The sequence below is a fragment of the Aedes aegypti genome, chromosome 1 (genome assembly GCF_002204515.2).
Source record: "Aedes aegypti strain LVP_AGWG chromosome 1, AaegL5.0 Primary Assembly, whole genome shotgun sequence".
Classification (NCBI taxonomy): Eukaryota; Metazoa; Arthropoda; class Insecta; order Diptera; family Culicidae; genus Aedes; species Aedes aegypti.
The window spans coordinates 63,421,918-63,445,918 of NC_035107.1; the positions used below are offsets into that span (position 1 = coordinate 63,421,918).

A 24,001-nucleotide genomic window follows, 5' to 3' on the forward strand; every position below is an offset into this window, starting at 1 on the left:
TTTTCGAACGCCGAGTGCTAAGGACAATCTTCGGCGGCGTACAGGGGAACGGCGTGTGGCGGCGAAGGATGAACCACGAGCTCGCTCAACTCTACGGCGAACCCAGTATCGTGAAGGTAGCTAAAGCTGGAAGGATACGCTGGGCAGGGCATGTTGCAAGAATGCCGGACAACAACCCTGTAAAGATGGTGTTCGCTACGAATCCGGTCGGAACAAGAAGGCGTGGGGCGCAGCGAGCTAGGTGGATTGACCAGGTGCACCAGGACCTGGAGAGCGTGGGTCACAGTCGAGGATGGAGAGAAGCGGCCATGAACCGAGTGAATTGACGAATTATTGTTGGCGAGGCTTTATCAAGATAATTGATGTAAAGCCAAATAAGTAAGTAAGTAAGCATGTGCATATCCTGTGGCAAGCACAAAGATACTCTATGCTCTGGGTAGTCGAGAATGTTGAACAGCTACGCGTTTCCACTAAGGCTATCTGGACTTCTTTTTCCTGATTAGTTCAAGTTTCTCCTAACGAATCGATAAGTGAAGATTCCGTTTCCCTAAGTATTTGTAAGCATTAGTTTATGAAAAAAATAGGTTCTAAAAATATATGTAAAACAGCATTTCTTAAGATTTTTTTTTCTATGGAATCCAAAAAAGGCGACTATGCACAAAACAGGGTCTGAAGTAGCAGAAAAAGTTAAATATTAGGAATGCTTAATTTTTGCAATTTTTTTTTAATCTGAACCACTGTGCCACGATGGCGAGGTTTACAACCCTCGTCCGACCGTATTGTCATCCCGATAATCCCTCATAACGATTTGGAGAGCATCAACAGTAAAAACAAAAAATTCCGACCGTTAACGAGTATCGAAGCGAGTGATACTTAAACTCGCCCTACGTGGTGATGGTGGTGGAGGAGACATTATCTTCACGGCTTCAATTGCTCATTATTGGAGAGCGACAACGACAGCGGCTTGACAGTCAAGTAATGGGCGGGTTGTAAAATGATTTACGTGAACTAGACGATGATAAGAGCTTAACCGGGGATTGTTGGGAATAAAGATTGGAACTTCAAGTATTGATGTTTCTTTGTTGTTCCATCAAGCTTTAGCTTATATTTTAAGAACTGCGGAATCATCCAAAATTCCCACACTCTTTGATAAAGAGCCATTAATCGAAGAGGGAACGAGTTATGTTTGGCATTAACGTCCTCACTAGGATAGAGCCTGCTTTTCAGCTTAGTTTTCAATGATCACTTCCACAGTTATTAACTGAGAGCTTTCTTTGCCAATATTGTCATTTTCACATTCCTATATCGTGTGGCAGGTACGATGATACTCTATGCCCATGGAAGTCAAGGAAATTTCCATAACGAAAAGATCCTGGACCGACCGGGAATCGAACCCAGACACTTTCAGCTTGGCTTTGCTTTGCAGCCGCGAACTCTAGGATAGCAGCTTCTGAAAGGTTGGGAACCACTGATTTAGGGGTAGTGTCTGATTTAGTCATAGTGTCATACTCGTCATAAAGATGTCAGTGTAAGCTTCTAGAGTGTTGTTTTACGGATTACGTAACCGCCAATTGCAAACGGGTACGAAATTTGTTACTATTATGTCGCTTGTGCCTTTTATGGCCCTGCAACATTATTAAGGTTGCAGGAGGCATTTCGGAAAGCTATTACACTAAACTGTTTGACCGTGCTAAAGTGCTAAGGCGTCGTGCAGGAAGCTATAACAGCGAGGAATTTATTCAGCAGTTGATACTATAAATTATGCGGTAGTATACTGTCGACCCGTTGACATACCGACTAGGGACCTTGAAAAATCTAAACCTTTAGCCTTGAAATGCTCCAATTCGTACCCGTGATATATGATAGCACATGCAACATTACGAGTTTCTCTTTCTTTGCAATATGTTTCTAAACTCGAGTCTAGTACACAGCACTAGAGACTGCATTACAGTTGAGATCGAAATACGCCTACAAATTACAAGATTTTTAATTTACTTAGGATATTTTCTGAAACTCCAGCGGCGTGGTTGAAAGGAAACCCAAAAGATTCGAATCAAGGAACAACTTTCCCTTAAGGCATAACTCAATGGAATAATAACAGAAGCTAAAGTAGTTATGCTAATGTAACATATTCATAGCGGCCATGTACTTCCGGACTACTTCTTATTCCACCGAAAGACACAACAAATCGATTGTCCTCCAAACGCCAACGATGTCACGATTCGTTCTCGAGAGCAGATTGACCTAGTCCCGTCCTCTTGCACTTAGTGGATCGTCCAGTGCAGGTCTTCTAATTGTATAATGAGCCCACCACCCTCAACCATTCCTTCCATCACAGCTGGGATTGCGGTTCTACTCGCTGTTCCGTTATACTTCCACAAAGCCTTATGATTGACCATAATTTGCATATGAATCGCCTGGGAGTCGCTCGACAGCGTCTTCCGCTCCATCAACATAAAAAAAACTGCATTCCCGTCACGTCTCTTGCGCCTTCACAAACGCACACGGACATTGTAATTTAGGGGAAGATGGTTCAAGATGCCTACTAAAGCGCAATCGCATTTTACAGAGATATAACAAAGTTTTACAAGAAACTAGTAATTAATCACATACTCGATCAAAACAGTTTCTTCGTTATAGAATAATGATTTGTATGTATTCAAAAACAGTACTAGTTTGTAAATGCCAAAAAACGGGGTAGAACGCACCTGAACATTGGGGTAGGACGAAAGTATCCCAATTTGCTTCGAATAAAAATTTTAACATAAAACAAAAGCCGTGTAACACTTGAAGCACAAATCAAATCCAACCGGAATCTGGTTTGCTTCACCTGAAAAGGGGGTTCATAATAGAAGTAGGGGGTATTCATATAAGATTTGTAAGGAATTTAAGGATGTATGAGCTAAAAAGAGGATAAAAAGATATAAAAAATTGTACAATAAGCCTACACCTCATCTACTGGAACTTGGAATCCCAACATCCCCGTACCAGAAAGGAAACATCCTTGAGCTAAATGTCTGTCCACCTAATGCCCTATCAGACATTTATGAACTACCCTTTAACGTAAGGGAGTATAAAAAGGGGATCGTATAAAGGGATTCAAAGAGATTTGATAGACATTTAGGATAGGATTCTATTCATATATGTTTATATTATTAAAATATATTATATATTGTATTTATTCATATAGATATATGCCTTAAAATCACAAAATTAACGGTGGTTTGAAAAAAATACAGTTTTTCGGCATAATGGCCATTTGGCATAATTTGAAGAATACATTTCGGCATTTTGAGCTACTGCAGTATTGGGAATGAAATTGAAATTCCCAGATTTTCCCAGATGTTTCGGCACAGAATCGAGTCTTTTCCACCTTTTAATTCTTAACTTTGGGCTCGATAATGATCTGCTTAAAATAAATGTATGTCATCTTCGACGGTAGATTTGCATCACTTCCTAGTTCCAGTCTAGCCTAAAAATAAACAAGTACACGCTTGAATCAGAATGCCAATCTCAGCTATGCAAATCTCAATTAAAGTTCGTTTCCTAACATCTCAGCAGAAGTGACGTTTGATTATAGCGGTACCCAAACGTGTTGCTTTAAAAAACTCCATTTCGTAACTTTTTCTGTGTAAGGATAGCTCTTTAGCGCGTTATTTACACGAGACTATCCTAAAGTATATGGAAATTTTCCGTGATACACTCAAAAAAGCAACGAGTCACTCCTGAAGTTTTTCCTTGTACTTCACATTAAATATTTTTTTCTAAAAAAAAACCATGGCTATTATAGGCCTTATCTCCCAGAAAAAAATATTTGTTTAACATTATTCCAATTTCAAGCTTTGAAATTCATGTTTTTGAATTGCATTTTACATTATGTCAAATGGCTTTATGCCAAATAGGGTAGAGCCGTTAAGAACAAACTGGTTGCTCGCAATAAGGCTAGTTGGGCTGAATGAGCCATTTCACGAAGCTGGTCAAATGACAGGAGACCAAGGGGTGGGACAGCCTACTGATCTTGAGTTAGATCACGAGTTGATTTTGAGCAACTCTAAGTAACTCGATTTGCTCGGCTGCATAACAACCATAAGCTTGGAATTGTTTGCTTCGTACTGAAATGTTTTCGCTTCGAGTCGTTTGCAATCGGCAATCTGTGTCAAAGGTCTTTAGCTGAGCGCACGATAAAAAGAAACAAGGTATTTTATTCCGAAAAATGACATTTGGTAGTGACCTCATTCCTATCGCAATCTCGAACGAGTACAAGAGAATGCAAAGCCTGCTTTCTTTTACTATCCTTCTAGCCCCATGCTTGGCGATAGGAATGACTACACATGTTTTTATAGAAAATCGTTGTTTACACGTGGGAATAGCCGACCTTGTTGTGTCTACCGTGAGCTGAGTGGGGTGTTTGAAAATCTTCCAGCATAGTTCAAAAACAACTGAACTGGTACTAGAAAATATATTTGGGCTAGTGTTAGTAGAGCTCACAGAGCTTCAACTCTAATTATTTTTGTTAGGATTCTCCCAAACAGAAAAAAATGGGACGAATATACAAGTCAGTTTGGAACTAATGATCTCGTATCTTTTGAAGCTTTTAACAATACAATAGAACGGGATAGCGCTTTATTCGAAACAATGATCGATATGAGCTGCGTTTATCAAATGACAAAAAAAAACATCTCTACCCAACATTTGTTGAAACCAGATTGTTTGAGCTCGGCCGTGAACCCAACGATTTATTAGGCGGAGCACTGAACTGGGGAAATTGGTTACCCGGACCAATACCAGGGCAGGGAATACAGGAACACAACACACTGTACTGCTGCTAACAACTAAACTTTATTAATAATGGCTTGCAATGATATTCACTTGTTGGCTTCCGAATTGGTACTGACTATCTCGAGCTGGGTGCCCTCCTTTTATAGTGCTCCGGCTTCTATCCAGAAACTTCGGAGCCCATCTGTCGCGTGGCTGTTGCTAACGTGGTTGTTGACTTGCTTAGTCGCTACATAGGTGGCTACGATCAGAAAACTCCTTGCCGCTCCTTGCCGATTAGCGCGCGAACATACTGCCCCCGTTGGAATAGAATTCCAACACTGGTTGAAGATCTTTGCTGTTGTCGCCAACAACTCGTTCGATGCAATCCTTTCTCTAACCGCAGAAATGGCTTCAATGCCAATGATCTGGAACTCTTCAGCTGATCCACTGAATCACGGGAAGGCAGCTGGACCATGAATCGCCCATCTTCATTTCGACGGTAGGTTCGTTGAAAATGTTCTTCGTTGTCTTCTTCCACACTCGTCATTAATGCTGACTCAGCGATTTTTTCTTGTTGTAAGTATGTTAGCATTCCATCGGATACGGCCAGGTTGGAGCACACTGTAGGATCCTCTTCGATTTCTTCATAAGAACCCGCAACTACCCATCCGAATTGAGTTTCGTACAAAGTAGGCAGGTGGTCCGCCAGCTTGATCTGGCCGCGTTTCAGAACTTCAAAAAAATGTTCGGCACCTATCAGCATTTCCAATTCACTTGAATAGTTGAATGAATCATCAGCTAATTCGATACCGGCGGGAATACGCCAAGAATCCACTTCGACATTCACGGCCGGAACAGTACCAGTCACTTTCGGTGTAACGAGACAATCAATGTTAGCAGTAAAATTGCTTGTCTTGGATGTAACTTCCGCTGCTACTCGATGTCGTATCTGGAATCGCCGACCACCTACACCGACTACAGGAACGTTGGCTGGATATTTGGGAAGGTTTAACTTCTTAACCACAGACTCCGACAGAAGGTTGACCTGCGACCCTGAATCCAGTAGCGCTCGAACTTGCTGGGTATGGCCGTTTTCGGAACGGAGAATGACCATCACTGTCATGAGGAATACTTGCTTGGTTGGTGGACGATACACACTAGTATAGGAGGCATTCACAGGTCGCTCTGACACAGCTGGTAAAGGATTCACTTCACCCGAGTTGTGTGTCTCACTTGCTCTTGCATCTAATTGTTTTCGCTGCTCGTAATGTATCAGGGTATGGTGCTTTTTGGAACACCTTCCACAGGATTTGTTACTAAAGCATGCTGCACTATGGTGGCCCTTTCTTAGGCAGTTGTAGCACAAATTAGCCGATTTCAGTTTGCCTTGCCGCTGCTCGATGCTCATCTGCTGGAAGGCTGGGCATTTGAAATTCTGGTGCTGGCCGGAACAAAAGTCGCACGAATATTCTGATGCCATTGTTATGACATGTGACTTGTATGGTTCACTTTTGGAAACGACCTTCGGGTTTGGATTCTTGGAAGCTGAAATTGGAGTAGCATTTTCACACCGTTCCAAAATCACACAACGTTGCTTCAGGAAATCGATCATCTGTTCGTATTCTGGGAGTTCGGATTGGTTGAAAGAAGCTTCCCAAAGCTCACGGGTTTGTTCGTCCAAAACACGCGCCAACAATGTCACCACGAATAGCTGAGACATTCCGGTTAAGTGCTGATCCAGCTTGATGAGATTATCAACGTGACGGGAACACTCATCTACCAGATTGCGCAATTCCTTTGAAGACCTTTTGGAAATCTTTTTCATACTCAGGAGGCCAAGTATGTGGGACTCGATGATCACTCGCTGGTTGCCAAAACGTTCTTCCAGAATCTCCCATGCTCTTGCGTAATTGTTATTCTGCAACGTTTCTATATCGATGACACCTTCAGCGTCGCCTCTTAACGAAGTTTCCAAATGGTACAGCTTCACGGCATCAGAATCGTTGGATCGTTGCATCATGTCTTGAAACATGGCTTTGAAGCGTGGCCATGCTTCGTAACGACCATCAAAGGTCGGTAGGGGAATACGATAGGATTGGGTGTTCACAATAATTGGTTGGCCCGACGATTGATTCGCTGTGGACGATGACGATGGCACGGGCATATGCAAGGTGGTTTGGTTCTCTTTCTCAATCGCTTCTATCATCATTTCCACCTTGATCAGGGTTCCATTGTAGACTTCTTCAAACTCAACGTACTTTTCTTCTTGGAACTCGACATTTTCTTCGTCGACGGAGGCGATGACGGCATCATGGATGTTGTTGAATTCTTCGTAGATCACCTGGAGATTTTTCGCAAACACTCGCAGGACGGGAAGGGGTAATCTTCTGTCTTCTTCTCCTGCTGCATCCAAGGAGTTGGAGATCCGAGTGACCTTTGCCTTGATTTGGCCTCGCTTCTTCGTTAGCAACCTCACATCGTCCGTATTATCTGTCCTCCGGGGCGGGGTACGGCTAAACGACATCTTTGACACGAAAGCTTCGACTTGTTGGACAGGTACAAGGGTCACGTTCGAGTTTCAATCGCGGAGGTGGAACACACGCACGGAATATCCTTCCGATAAACTATGACACGTGACGAAAAAAGCGATTTTCGCGCAAGTCGCAGTGAGCCACGCAAAACGGAATACCAACGAAGCACACTATGGGTTTTTCGCGTTGTCAAAGCCACGCGAACGCTTTACTTTCTTAGCAGCAGTACTCCAGTCCAGATCCGGTTCGAAGGACCACTGTTTGAGCTCGGCCGTGAACCCAACGATTTATTAGGCGGAGCACTGAACTGGGGAAATTGGTTACCCGGACCAATACCAGGGCAGGGAATACAGGAACACAACACACTGTACTGCTGCTAACAACTAAACTTTATTAATAATGGCTTGCAATGATATTCACTTGTTGGCTTCCGAATTGGTACTGACTATCTCGAGCTGGGTGCCCTCCTTTTATAGTGCTCCGGCTTCTATCCAGAAACTTCGGAGCCCATCTGTCGCGTGGCTGTTGCTAACGTGGTTGTTGACTTGCTTAGTCGCTACATAGGTGGCTACGATCAGAAAACTCCTTGCCGCTCCTTGCCGATTAGCGCGCGAACACAGATGCAACGTCGAAGCATATCTGATAGGGTAGAAGCACTAGATTTCGCCCCCCTAAACCATGTAATCGCAGGAATAATAAATTTCTGACTCTATTAATCAATATCAAATAATGTTATTGGGTTTATTCAACTATTCATCTATTATTTTAGGATGATCAAGCTGCAAAGTTATCCAAAACAAAGTTTTACTATTGAAAAAAGTATAATTTTTGGATTGATGGTGTGCTTTAATTTTCGTCCCCCCAAATTCAATTTTCGCCCCACCCATGCTCTAATCTTCGCCCCCATTAATTGAAGTACAGGTTTTCGATAGTTTAATCAAGTACTTATTATCTTCTCACTTTTCATCTTCACTGGTACTTATCCTGCCTATTTCCACTATGTCTTTTTCTTTTTGGCATTACGTCCACACTAGGACAGAGCCTGATTCTCAGCTTAATTTTCAAAGAGTACTTAGTTCATAACTAAATGGTTTCTTTACATAAGTTGCCATTTCTACAGTCGTACCGTGTGGCAGGCACGATGACACTTCATGGACAAGGAACTCAAATAAAAATTCCATTACAAAAATATGGATTTGCTTTGTAGCCGCCTACTAACGAAGGCTATGGAAGGTCCTGATTTCCACTATGTATTGTTTTTATTTATTGCAAATTAATTATTTATGCTCTTGTAGCATTTATGTGATATATGCAGGGTTCTGAATTTTCGTATCAATGATGCGAAATCTACGATTTTTCTCACGTAAGGAGAATGCTTTTTTCGCTTCCTCACGTGAACATCTTTTATCGCTCACACTAATTTTCCCTGGAGCTACGATGGTGGATAACCGAAAACCACTCCACTCCGAGGATAATTTATTTTTCACTCCATCATATTTTCGCTCACCAACTGCTCCCGAGAATTATCACTATGTGAATAAACAAAAACTAGTGCCGGCGACGGGATTCGAACCTAGAACATTGCTAAAAACAACCGCGATGCGTGCACGCTAACCATGCTACCACCCCAACTTGACGAAAGGAGTGGTTAATTTGGTGCATAAAAGCAACTGCTTGTGGCGATGGATACAGGAAAAGCTGCTTGTGGCGATGGATACAGGAAAAGTTCTCCATGGATCGGAGAAAGAGAAAACAAACTTCTCACAGCTGCGGAAATGTGCAATTATCTATTTTCGCTTTGTTTTGTGGACGGATAAAATCGCAAGGCAGCTAATCGCTGAAAATTGCTGTGAGGGATAAATCCATTATCGTGAGAGTGAGTGAGAATTCGGAAGCCTGGATATATGTTATTATTCCCAGGAAGTCGAGAAATTTCCCAACATGAAATAATCCAATATCAGAATATCGGAATCAACCCCGATATGTCATACATAAAAGTTCTCCAATATTTTTTAAATAATTATATCAAGTACCGTTATTTCGGGAGAAATTTATTATATTCAGCGTTTTCAATCATGTTAGCAGTGCCAAAAACTGAATGCGGAAAAAAAGTACTGCGGTAAACCCATTAACTCATGTAGTGGTAAAAATAATATTTAATATTAAAAATCGGTTGATCATATTTCGTTTCTATTCCATTCTTGCTGAATATGGTGGGTTATTTGATTGACAATAATAAGTTCAATTTGTTCTTCGTCACAGACTATCAGTATAATGATGAGCAACAAATATCATACACTGAAATGAATTTTATTGTAGAAACTACTGAATGCATGGTAAAACTAAGAACTACACCAACAATTTTCAAGACTACATAAATCTGTTAACTTTTTTGAAGTGTAGTCAACATCAATACACAAGAAAGTTTATTTATTTAACCAGAGTTGCAATATTTATAACTAGAAATAAACTTGATCTGAACTACACTGTGCTGTACGGTAGGTGTCACGGATTGAAATGCTTCGTAGTTAATGCTACTATGGAAATGGTCACATTTACTGCACAGGATTTTTACCAGATTATGGTAAACTAAACAGATTTTAGTAGTCGGTTGAAAAACGTTGATGAAGTTCTTAATCCCACCTAATTCTAGTGGTAACGTCCGCGTCTACAAAGTAAAGCCATGCTGAAGGTGTCTGAGTTCGATTCCTGGTCGGTCGAAGATCTATTCTTAACGGGAATAATATTGACTTCGTTAGGCATAAAGTGTTTTTGTGCTTACCACAGAATAAAAGAATACGAAAATGGCAGCTTATGCAAAGAAACCTCTCAGCTAATAACTGTGCAAGTGCTCATATGAATACTGCTGAGAATATATTGCTAAGAACAGGCTCTGTCCCAGTGAAACGTAATACCAAGAAGAAGGAACCATTCGGTACATTTAGAAAATCCTTTAAACTTCCTGTAACCTCCTGTAAACAGTTAATAAATCAATGAGTTTGTTTTGTTTTTCGAACAATTTCGAGGAGGGGCGAAAATTAATGCACGCACCACTGAAAGAACGTTACAGGTAGTTTCGCCAGGGGCGAAGATTAGAATCGTACGAAAACGTGCTTTAGTTTTCGCCACCCTGAAAAAATAGTTTAAAACTGGTTATAATTGCTGAAATAGTTGAAAAAATCTATTCGTGTCTCTTGCTGATGCATGTCTTATCAGAACTATTCATTTTTTAAAGATGAAATAGTTATCTTAATATGTTTTCCTTGCCTTTTAAAATAGACGCTTTTCTCAATGAACGCAAAAAATAGCGTATCATTTTTCCCACATTTTTATATGTGATTATTTGGCGGTTTAGAAGATTACTTTAATTAGTAACATTTGGAAACTAAGTATATTTTATTCCAATCTTTTATATAAGTTAAAAAGTAAAACATTTTTATTTTATTACAATCTAGAACAAGCTAATGTTCTACCAGGGGGGCGAAAACTAGGGAGGGGGCGAAGATTAATACATCTACCCTAGCAGGAATGTGTTTCATACATTGATTACTTAGATTTGCGCATAGCCTGCTCAGAGCAAAGCTATCTTCCCCTTATGCAGCCCACAGACGGTCAGACGGTTTGACCAACATTGACTCCGCCCCCAAGTTAGTCAAACCAGTTTATGTTGATACAACCGTTTGGCCAACTGTCAAGGTTGGTTGCAGCAACACGATATTTCTTCGCATGTTTTTAGACTTGCCGAGAGTGTAGTGAATGTGTGATTGTTATTTTTTTTGAATGCTATGGCTGTGAGGGAAAATCTTTTAGCGATTTTCTGGCAATCGCAGAAAAGAAGAGAAGAACTTTTAACATTACAGTACCGGAAGAAATGAATATTTATGAGGAATTTCAGTTAAAATTCTTACGAAATATTCCGGAAAAACTCTGAAATTATCTCTTTCGGGAAATATTCTGAGCAGTCATTGATATGGGAATGGCTATTGGATTTTTTTCAACATTCTATCCAGAATCTTTTAGTGGTTTCCTCTTGTTATTCAGCTTTGAAGTTTTTCCAGGAATCCATAAGTTATACTAAGGATTCCACCAAAAGTGGTTCTTGGGATTCTACCACGAATTTTGTCAATTTTGTATCTCTGAAGGGACCTTCGAGGCATTCGTCCAGGAATTACTTCAATAATCTAATATAAATTTCTCCGAGGATTCCTAAAGGAAATTATCAATCAATTCCGTACAATATTTCTTAAAGGTTTTTTCCTAGGAATCTACCAGAATCTTTAAAAAACTCCTTCAAGGATTGCTTCGAAAAATATAATAAAGAATCGAAAATAGGAAATTCTCTGGAAATTTCTCCGATGATTTCTTTGGTGATACCTCCTAGGAATTCTAAAAAAAATACTCCATGGATTTTTTTCAGAAATTAAAAAAAAATATTTTAGGTATACTTTAGGGATTCATCCTGAAGGCATTCTGAGAAACGTGTTGTTTGATCCTCTGAGTAAATATCACTTGGAGGAATTTCTGATCATCCTGAAGCACAATCCTAGTAACATCTTTGAAGTATTTTATGGTTGAACTTCTGGCGAAACTCTGGTAGATTTTGGTGGTAATTCTAGCGAAACTCTGGTGATATTCCCAGTGTTAACTCTAGAAGAACTACTTGTGGTATTCCTTAAAAAACTTCTCCCGCGAAAAATTACAGGTGATATAATTAGGGAAAATACTGTTGAAGTATCTGAAGGAATTACTAGTGGAATCTATATAGAAAATTGTGGTCAAATCGCATAGGAAATTCGTTATTGGCAGCATTCACGAAGGAACCTCTGGTGAAATTCCCAGTGGAATCCCTGAAGGAATTCCTGTTTTGAATCCCAAGAGGAACTCCTGATAGAGTCAATGGATAATATACTGGTGGATTAAATGAAAGAACTTCACCACCACCACTCCAAATGAAATATATTGAAGAACTCCTTCGGATGGAATCATTAGAGAAACTCTTGATAGAATCCCATGAAGAATTCCAGGTGGAATATCTAAAGAAAATGCTAATGAAACCTCTGAAGGAACCCTTCTTGATATCTTTGATGTAATTAACAGAAGAGATCCTGATGTTATCCCTCAAAGAAACTTCTCATGTAATTCCTGGAGGATGAAGGTAAAATCTCTGAAGAAACTTCTGATATAATCTCTAAGGAAACTCCTGTTAAAATTTCTGAAGAATTTAATTATAATTCCTTTTTATAACATCAGGAATTCCCTGATGGAACCCTTGTAGGAATTTCAAAAGATATTCTTGCAGGAACTCCAGATGAAATCATTTGAGGAAATTCTGTTGAAATCCCTTTGGAATCGCTACAGGAACTACTGATAAAATCCCTGGAGAAGTTCCTGATAAGATTCCTGATGGAACTCCTGATGGAATGCCTAGAGAAATTGCGTATGATATCCCTAGAAGAAATCCTGATGGAATTCGTAGAGGGGAACTCCTGATATAAACTCTGGAGGCACTTCTAACAGAATCTCAGAAGAACTCTAATGGTAGCCCTAAAGGTACTCCAGATACAATCCCTATTGGAATTTCTGATAGAATCCCTGGAGGAACTCCTGATGGAATCCTTGGAGTAATATAAGGAAATTGTTGAAGGAACTCCTGATAGAATCATTGAAGGGACTCCTGATGAAATCTCTAGATGAACTCCTCATGAAATTTCTCAAGGAACTCCTGATAAGTTTCCTGAAGGAACTCCTGATAGAATCTATGGAGGAACTCTTTATGATATTCCTAGAAAAAGTATTGATGGAATTCCTCGAAGAGTTCCAGAAGAAACTCTTAATGGAATCCCTGGAGAAATCCTTGGAGGAAATCCTAAATATATTGTTGAAGGAGCTCCTGATGGAAGCAATGGAGGAATTTCTGATCGAATTCATAGAAAAACTAGTGATGGAATCCCTAGAGGAACCCCTGATAGAATCTATGGAAGAATTTCAGGTGGAACTACTGATGTAATTGCTGGAGAAACTTCTAATGGAATTGTTAGAGGTATTCTTGATGGAATCCCTGGAGGATTCCAGTTGCAATTACTAAAGGAACTCCTGATGAAATCCCTGAAGGAAATCCAGATGGTATTCCTGTAAGAATACCTAGAAGAATTCCTTATTATTATTATTATTATTATCATCTTTATTAACGAGATTTACAGCCCGAGGCTGGCTCATCTCGGGAAGAATTCCTTATGATATCCCTAGAAGGAGTCCTGTTGGAATTCTTCAAGGAATTCCTGATATAATCTCTGGAGGAACTCCTGATTGAATCTTTGGAGGAAATTCATGTGGAATCTCTGAAAGAACTCTGGAGGAACTCCTGATGCAATCCCCAGAAGAACTCTGATGGAAGTCCTAAAGGTATTCCTGATAGTATCCCTATAGGAACTCCTGATGGATTCCTTGGAAGAATATCTATAGATATTCTTGCAGGATCTCCTAATCATTGGAGGGACTCCTGATGAAATCCATAGATGAACTTCCGATGGAATCCCTTTAGGAACTTGTGATGAAATCCCTGAAAGAATTCCTGTTTCTAGATAGAATCCCTAGAGGAATTCTTGATAATACTTCTAGAAAAAAAAATGATGGAATTCCTCGAGGAACATCTGATTTAATCTCTTGAAGAATTCCGGGTGAAATCTCAGAAGGAACTCTTGATGGAATCTCTACAGGAGTCCCTGATGAATTCTCTGGGGGAACTCCTGAAGGAATCCTTGGAAGAATTTGAGAAGATATTCTTGAAGGATCTTTTGATGGAATCATTGAAGGAATTCGTGATGAAATCCCGAGAGCAACTACTGACAGAGTCCATGGAGGAATTCCAGTTGGAATCGCTGAAATACCTCCTGATAGAATCCCTAGACGAACATCTGATGAAATCCCCAGAAGAACTCTTGATGGAATTGCTAGGGGAACGTCCAATGGAATCCCTAGAGGGAGTCCTGATAAAAAAAACCCTAAAGGAACTCCTGAATTAATCCTTCGTTAAATTTATGATTGAATCTTTAGAAGTTCTCCTGATGGAATGCCTGGATGAAATCGTGTTTAATTGCCTGCCAATAACTCCTGATTCTAGAGGCCTTCCTTAGCCTTCCTTAGTTAGAGTCCGCGGCTACAAAGCAAAGCCATGCTGAAGGTTTCTGTGTTCAATTTCCGGTCGGTCCAGGATCTTTATGTAATGGACCTTGACTTCCCTGGGCAGAGAGTATCATCGTACATGCCACACGATATACGAATGCGAAAATGGCAACTTTTGCAAAGAAAGTTCTCAGTTGAAAACTGTGAAAGTTCTCATTGAACACATTATAACTGTTAGCATTATAGCAAACTAAGAAGCAGGCTCTGTCCCAGTGAGGTCGTAACGCCAAGAAGAAGAAGAACTCCTGATTCTCAGAGGAATCCCTGATGGAATCCCTGTAGAAACTCCTGATGGAATTCCAGGTGAACCTTTGGAAGGATTTATAAAGGAATTCTTATAGAAATTTCTTGTTTAATTACTGGACAAAATCTTGATTAAATTTCAAGAAGAACACCTGGTGGAATCATGAAGGAATTTTGGTAGAATTCCTAAAGATATTCCAAGAGGATTACCTGGAAAAATTCCGGGTAAAATTCCTGATGGAATCTCTGTTGTACAGATCCTGGTACAATTTCTGGATGGATTTTTTTAGTTTAACTTTTGATGGTATCACAGGTAAAATTGCTGATTGATTCTCTGAAGATATTTCTGGAAAAATGGTTGAGGAATAGATAAAGAATCCCTGGTGAATTTGATAAAAAACGGTAAGAGATTGTTGGAAACGATAGTGAAATATATAGAAAAAACTCAATAGTGCGCATTTGATATGGCACCGACGCTGCGTAAATTCACGCATTTTGACTTTGCACCCATCTGCATCGGCAGTTCATGGGACGTCAAAGCTTCAATTTGACATGATGACGTCGATGTTTGTGCAACATCCCTACAGACGGTACGATCGGTTCGTCGAACATTTGGCTCCGCCCACCGGTGGTTTGAGCAAAATCAAACTCGTTTGATTTTGGCCGACCGATTCGTCAACCGTCAAATTGGTTTCACAAACTGTCAAATTGGTTCGTCAAACAGCATCACACACGGTCAAACATAGCACCAACATGAGAGCATCAACCTGGGGGCGGAGTCAATGTTGGTCAAACCGTCTGAGCGTCTGTGGGGTGCATTAGCAGCAGACCTATGGGAGAATTCAATCATCGTCTCAGTTTTCGCGATGATGATGGTTAATGGGGGCCCAGATAGCCGTAGCGGTGAACGCGCAGCTATTCAGCATGACCATGCTGAAGGTGTCTGGGTTCGAATCCCGCTGGTCGAGGATCTTTTCGTAAGAGAAATTTTCTCGATTCCCAGGGCATAGAGTATCCTCGTACCTGCCACACGATATACACATGCAAAAATGGTCAATCGGCAAAGAAAGCTCTCAGTTAATAACTGTGGAAGTGCTCATAAGAACACTAATCTGAGAAGCAGGCTTTGTCCCAGTTGGGACGTAACGCCATAAATGGAGAAAAATTATTAAAATATTTCTGATCACAAAAGTGCCTTTTTATGTGCAATATGGATAACAAAGAGGTATCTGATACAATAACACCTAGTTACAGTAACGAATAGTTTTGGATTCCTTTTTTGTTATTTTCCCCACGTCGCCGATTGGTAAGATGAGGCGTTGTTAAAAATCACGCTGGATTTAATCCCAGCTCTCCTGTCAATTGACGCCGTTGCGGCGATCAGCTGTTCCGAAACGTCTCGTAAAATGGCTTATTGTTCAAAGCAGTAAACGATCCTTTCTTTACGTCAAATATGTTCACCCCGCTCGGAAATGAGTTTGAGCATTACTTTCAAACTCAATCACATTGTAGTTACAGAACACCTTGATTCTGTGGCAACGAATAATAGAATCGTGTCGTAGTCGATGGTAATTTGTTCAGAATTACGTATGTTTGTCCGTGACAATACTGTGCTAACTCTTAACGCATGAGAGATATTGAACAACACCCCCAAATTGATAAAATTCTACAAGCCCTGGATCTCCTATAGCTAGGATTTTTAAGTATAATAAACTTATTTTGAGATCTGTGAACAATTCGAATTTACCAAAAACCTAATTAAATAATTTAAAGCGGAATAGCAGGAGATTACATTAAGCGGAATAGTATTATACTACCAGTGGAGTGTTTTTAGGTATTGCCTAGGCAGTAAGTACTTTATATATTACCAATATATATGAGTGCATTTTGAACTACTTTGCCCTACCCACCTTCCGACAGCAACTCCGCATCCGACCAGAATGATGAGCAGTGCCGACGCTCCGATGATGTACTTCTTGGCGTTCTTCATGGTGCTTGTGTACTATCGCTCGCAGCAAATCAGCATCAACGCCAAAATATTTCGCCAACTCACACCGAGTAAATTACAGCCGGGGCTGTAGCACTTATAATGACAACAAACTGCTGTTCTGGTTCTCTGCACGAACCAGAATCTACCACGAGGACACGTGTGCCTCGTAAAAAATCTACCACGCGTTACCGCACCACGTAACGTTCAGTCATAAATTTCAATCTTCTCCAGAAGTGACAACGCGCGCCAAAACCGTCAGTGTCTTCCTTCTAACACACAAACCGAGTTATTGGGAAGGATCGCACTCCTGTCCGGAACCGAGCGATAACTTACAATAACGCGAATGAACGACGACGACGAGGACGAGAACAAGGACGACGACTTGCCACCACAAGTATGTCACCGACCGCACTCTCTGAACCGACGTCCGAAAGCTCCAAACCGAAACTGACCGGGCGGGCATCGGTTTCTCTGCTCTGATTTGGACTCCCCCTTTTCTTACGGAACGAACAACAAACACCTCGCACAGGCAATCAGGCAGTAGGTGTACACTGAAAGCTCGTTTTACGAAATCTTGCTCTATGTAAAATCAATTTAAGCGGAGATGGGGGAGGCAAATTCCCGAACCCCCATTCAAGGTACACCGGAGAAATCGAAAAAGCTAGTGTTTTTTCGATACATTTATTAAGCATAAAATAAAATGTTGAAAACTCGAATTAGTATATTGTTAAAATTTGTAAATTTATAGTAAGATACAAAGGAAGATCGAAATAGCTCGTAAATGGTGGCTCCAGTGTAGTGCGCGGATGTATGAGGGGGACAGATACGGGGACGGGGAGGTCGTAAAAGCGAATAAATTCACACACCCACCGACATCGAGCGGTTCGCGTCCCCAAGTTTGGGTCAAGAAGACGTTTTTGCTCTGCTCTAGCGGGTGCCCCCCCGGAGCTGTGTTCTTTCCACCATCACCCACAACGCCACTAAGTGGGCCAAGATGGCCAGAATGGGGCTAAATTGGAGCCGGGGGGTGTTTTATTGTCGTGATGCTTTGGCCGTTCTCTTCGACAAACTGCCATTACTTATGTAGTGTTTGTAGAATTGTACTTCCTCGCACAGTGAGGGTGTACTGCTTTACTGAGTGCGCTGAAGAGGGATAAGGGGGTACGTAGCGAAGACAAATCTTCATGATGGCTTGACAATTGTTATCACGTTCCGTAAGGAGAAGACAGCTCAATGGAGTGCATGGGCTATCTTCGGAGTGGTGGATGAGGTGTCGTATTGATATCGCAAGTACCATTGAATGTATTCGATGAATTGAAATCTAAGTATCAGATCAAATTTACTGACGTGAGCGGTATTCCCACAATCGTTCTTCTTATTACTGGCGTTACATCACAACTTGAACAGAGCCTGCATCTTAGTTTGCGTTCATAAGCTACACTATGGCAAATATTTGGCTTGGATTGGTGCTGAGCCACACAAATCTTTGACATTGCAAAGATTTTGTCAGAGTTGAAACCAACGTTGCATTTGGCAAAGCGTGTACTGATAGCTTTATAAACACTTCCGCAATTATTAATTGAGAGCTTTCTTTTACAAGTGACCACTTTTGCATGTGCATATCGTGTACCTCGACACTTAATTGACAAAATACACACAATTTGCTCATAAAATATCACAAAAAAACATTTGCTCACAAATTTTTAATTTTTAGGTTCTCAAATAAATTTTCATGCAAGCCATGTTGTATGATGTACTAATATACCAAGCAGCAAACAATGTTACAAGTGAGTCACAGTAACGGCTGCTTGACTTGTTTTATAAATATAACGGGTACTCAAATTCCGACACTCGACTTTTTATAGCGATTTACCAAGACAACCACTCGATTTTCTTCACAGGATAACCTAAGTAACATTTTTAGTTTTTTTTTTTTCATTACTACAACTTGTTGCTACCATCATATCCTTAAAACTCATAAACCTAATAAACCTTTGATAAAACTCCATTAAACCCCAAAAGGCCTACACTACAGGAGGTTGTTAAGACTATATTTTAAAAACGTTTCTAAACTTCTTAGTTTCGTATCGTATGAATGCATCTACTCTTGTAGTGATCTATAAAACATATATTTATTTATTTATATGTATTTCTTCATCTGACCTGGGTCTTAATGAAGTATGGCTGAGAAAGCCAGAAATAGGCATAAAACTCGCATCTTTTTGAAACAAGTAACACAACAAATTACAAGAAATAACACTTATAGTCTAAAACTAACAAACAAGGTGTTAAAAACCTAATATTACAAGATAAATACATTCAATAAAATCAAACTGTTCGAAAACTTCATTGAAACGAGCAACCATGTGTCTAATAGGATCATGTTGCCCGTATCGGCTATTGCGCGCATCCATACTGAGAAAGTTGCGTCGTCTCAAACGTCGTTCTGGGGCATATATAGGCAGCTCGTGGATCCGAGGAACCTTCTGCGATCTTCAACATAAAACCAAGCTGCTTGTTTGCTCTAGAAAGAACGTCCTCATAGTGCGGCCTGAATGTCAGCTCTTTATCCAGTGTCACTCCAAGTTCCTTAACTTTGTTTTTACGTTTCAATGTTTGACCAGACAACGAATAAGAGCGGTTCCATTTGAATTCGAATGTCGGTTTACTTTTGTATTTTTTGATTTGGCTGAAATTTGGCATATGCTTTCTTTATACCCAAAAATGCCTATTTGCATCATCGGTTCGCCATTTTTACCCTAGCGTTACTTTTGAGAAGGGCCTAAGAAAAAAAGCCTTAACAATTTTCAAAAAATTAAAACTCAGATGATATTTGTCTGATCGGTTTGGTGTCTTCCGCAAAGTTTTAGGTTATTGTTGGAACTATCTAGAAAAAATATACACAGTAAAAAAAAATGTATTTTTTTTTATTTGGAAAATAAAGCTTAAAAATCCATTTTCACAAAAATCGTTTTCTTGTTTTTTTTTATTTTTTTTATTTTAAAGTAGACAAAAAATGGAGTCTTTTGCACAGTGGGTCAAGATGGAGAAATCATGGATAAAAAAGTTATGATATTTTGAAAAAAGGTGAATTTTTGAAAATGGTCATAATAAACTTTTTAAATATTTTTCAACTCGATTTTATGAAAGTACGCAAAATTTACAACAAAAAAGGTTTACAGAAAAATCAGGCTAACTTTTACCGTTTTAAAGATACAGCGATTTTAATACAAAATTATGATATAATTTTCAATTTTCGGTCATAATATAACTTAGAAACGGTTTGTCCGATCAGTTTGGAGTCTTCCGCAAAGTTTTAGGTTATTGTTGGGACTATCTGAAAAAAAATACACTGTAAAAAAATGTTGTAATTTTTTATATATCGAAAATAAAGCTTAAAAATCAATTTTCTCAAAAATTGTATTTTTGATTTTTTTTTATTTTTTTATATGTTAAAGTAGACAAAAAATGAAGTCTTTTACACAGTGGGTCAATATGGAGAAATCATGGACAAAAAAGTTATGATTTTTTAAAAAAGGTTGATTTTTCAATATGGTCTAAATAAACTTTTTGAATGCTTTTTGACCCGAATTTATGAAAGTACGCAAAATTTTCAACAAAAAAGGTATATGAGAAATTTTTGCTAAGTGCTACCGAAACATTTGAAAAGTATATTATGACCATTTTCAATAAATTCACCTTTTTTTAAAATCATAACTTTTTTGTCCATGATTTCTCCATCTTGACCCACTGTGCAAAAGACTTCATTTTTTGTCTACTTCAACACATAAAAAAATAAAAAAATCAAAAATACGATTTTTGAGAGAATTACAACATTTTTTTTTACAGTGTATAGTTTTCCAGATAGTCCCAACAATAACCTAAAACTTTGTGGAAGACACCAAACTCATCGGACAAACCGTTTCTAAGTTATATTATAATGACCGAAAATTGAAAATTATATCATAATTTTGTATTAAAATCGCTGTATCTTTAAAACGGTAAAAGTTAGCCTGATTTTTCTGTAAACCTTTTTTGTTGTAAATTTTGCGTACTTTCATAAAATCGAGTTGAAAAATATTTAAAAAGTTTATTATGACCATATTCAAAAATTCACCTTTTTTCAAAAAATCATAACTTTTTTGTCCATGATTTCTCCATCTTGACCCACTGTGCAAAAGACTTCATTTTTTGTCTACTTCAACACATAAAAAAATCAAAAATACGATTTTTGAGAGAATTACAACTTTTTTTTTACAGTGTATAGTTTTTCCAGATAGTCCCAACAATAACCTAAAACTTTGCGGAAGGCACCAAACTGATCGGACAAACCGTTTCTAAGTTAGAACCGCTCATAATCGAAATGGATTGGATTATGTTTTCTGCTAAAAGTGATTGAGTTGTGTTTCCTTACGCACAGGCCAAGTTCATTACGCCCGTGAAGGAAACAACTTCTTTTCAGTTTGGTGGTTATTTATTGAATGTCAATCCTTTTACATATTCAGTCATGTCTCACTAAGTCACTGCCTACCTTGATGATATTAATTATATTATTCTTTATCAGAGTTGGGAAAAGTTCTGAGCAGAGTTGGGAAAAAATCTGAAATTCATTCTACAGTAGCCAAACAAAGCCAATCGCAGTCAGCGAAGCAAGTGAAACTCACGCCTATCGCTGCTGTAGGCAAAGAGCCTTGAAAATTGCAAAACACCCGTTGCTAAGGGCAACCCAAAATTACTGTAGAAAAATGTTCTATTTCCCGCTTCATTTCCCGCATTTAGAGCCTTCAATGACACTAACGATATAGAAAACTCATGTACCCAACATAGGCTACTTGATGAGATTCACAATTTTGAACTACTGTATTAGGAGAGCCACGTGATTTTCGCAAAAACTCAAGCCTACTACTATTACCATTCCCAGCACTGTATTACAACATTTCGGCCATCCTGATTAACCGGCTGTTTCATTTGTTGAATTTAGATCTACTAGATTATTAGGAGATAACCATAGTTTCATATTTCCTGGTGAACATACAGATTGAAAGGGAAGGCTAGATGCTTGAAAACCTTCTATATCCGTAACTCATTTGGTAAAACTTTTTGGATAACATAAGGACCTTTGAATTTTTCTGACAATTTTGATGGTGAAACTGTTTTAAGGACAATAAAATCACCTACCTTATACTCAGTTACTTTTTTGCGTTTTCTATCAGTTGCCGATTTACTATACATTTGATTTTTTTGAATGATCTCCATTGCCTTATTTCTTTCAGATTATAAATCTATTCTTCTATAATTATTATTGTAATTTTTTACAAATGCCTCCAAGTTATTATCAACAAAATTCAAATTTCTTTGAAGTGATCCAAATAATAAAACACTATGATAATTTTTGATAGACCTATCATATGTATTGTTAAAAATATACTCCATTCTATTTGAAAGATGATTCCATTTCAGACCAGTATCAATAATTAATTTCGATAGCATAGGTGTAAGTGTTCTATTTACACGTTCTGCTTGTGGTATATGACTGGACAATGCATACCATTGGTACTTCGCGTACCTGCATGTATAAAATAGACCCCATTTGTGGTCCCTAGCCTCTTGTCCAGTAACTCCTATCCCTACACTGAAATGAATTTTATTGTAGAAACTACTGAATCCATGGTAAAATTAAGAACTGCACCAACGATTTTCAACCGACTACATTAATCTGTTAACTCTACCAAAACATAGTCAACATCACTACACAAGAATATTTCTTCTGTTGATTTAACCAGAGTTGTAGTATTTTTGACTAGAAACATTCTTGATTTGAGAAGTTTAGCATCATACTTTTGACCACACTGTGTTGTATGGTAAGTGTCACAGATTGAAATACAATGCTTTGTAGTGGATGCTACTATGGACATAGTCAAATTTACTGCACTGCTCAGTGATTTTCACCAGATTATAGTAAACTTAACAGATTTTTGTAGTCGGTTGAAAATCGTTGGTGCAGTTCTTAATTCTACCATGGATTCGGTAGATTATACAACAAAATTTGTTTGCGTGTACCTCCCCGTGGTGCCGCCTGGGTACGAGTAACCCGATCTTCCCGGGTAACCAACCCTGGTGGGACCTTGGTCGTATGCTGACAGGGAAGGGAGGCTCCTCTCTTCTGAGGGTGTAGCTTATCAGAGCGTCTGTTCTCCATGTTAGGAGCGGCTGATCATCGTCCTAGTACCAGCGTGGGACTCTAAACAGTGCTGTGCACGATGATCCTCCGGCGAGGCTGGGGGTTGGTGCAGGCTAGACCTGTTCATATTTTAAAAAAATGTCTGGAAATCTACCGGTCAAGCAGTATTCGGAATTCTCATGCCAAGAACAATGTCTGGTCAAATTTTCAGCTTATTTGATAAAGATTTCAGTATGCTTCAAGTTGAAAATGTGTTTTTGGACTTATTTCAAGGTTTAAAAAATCATAACCAGCATATGGAAAATCAAAACCACTTGCAATTACCACTATTTGAAAGCTAATTTTATTCTGTTAAATTTTGTCGAACACGCTAATAAGATTAAAATGATTTTTAACATTGTTTGATCCAAATTTGTACTCCGCAGTATCCGGAAATTACAGTTTTCTCAATATACGTGGTATATAAAACACTCTTTGGCATTATTTTTTCAGGCCCTAGTCAACGGGAATCAAACATAATACATTTATGAATTCATTGACCATCAACAGATTACATGTTGCTTAAGGCAATAAATTACAATAAATGCCCAAAGATCGAGCACCGCATCGCAACCTGATGATAGTTAAATCCTGGGAGGGAGGCACCGATACTACACACGAAATATGACACCACGTTTTTCTAAATTGCAAGATAACTCCCGCTCACCAACGACAATCAAGGCAGGCTTGGGGTAAATCGCTAGTTTTCTTTTATTGTGTACCTTCGATCTTTCTGGACAAACTTGGAATAAGGGCCATAGTTTTATGTGCATTCAATTTTAATGATGATTGGAAAACAGTAAAAAGATGCGTGTTTCATTACTTTATATTGGATCAAATTAAAAGGTACTATCGTGGCATTGCTTTTGGGTGTTGCAGGAATTGATTTTCAACCGACTGTTGTCAACTTTGTTGGAATGCAAAAATTTGTTTTGATCAATTACGCGCTTTTATCAAGTTTGTCCATTCTTCAAGATCTGGGCTCACAGTGACAGTTCGTGACAGCAGAATCTCGGCTCACTATGACGTACATAAATTTTGTATCGGGTTCTCCCTCCCAGGTTAAATCATGCATGA

The 24,001-nt window shown here is 39.1% G+C and overlaps 1 protein-coding gene across 1 annotated transcript in view; it reads right to left on the reverse strand.

Annotated features, from left to right (window-relative positions):
* LOC5569755 (xaa-Pro aminopeptidase ApepP) overlaps positions 1 to 17,189 on the reverse strand; it is a 36,393-nt gene extending 19,204 nt beyond the window's left edge. Inside the window, exon 1 of the mRNA XM_001652929.2 lies at positions 16,625 to 17,189. Coding sequence (XP_001652979.2) covers positions 16,625 to 16,704 — 80 coding nt within the window. The 5' untranslated portion in view covers positions 16,705 to 17,189. The remainder of the gene's footprint in view (positions 1 to 16,624) is intronic.
* Between the last annotated feature and the right edge of the window lie 6,812 nt (positions 17,190 to 24,001).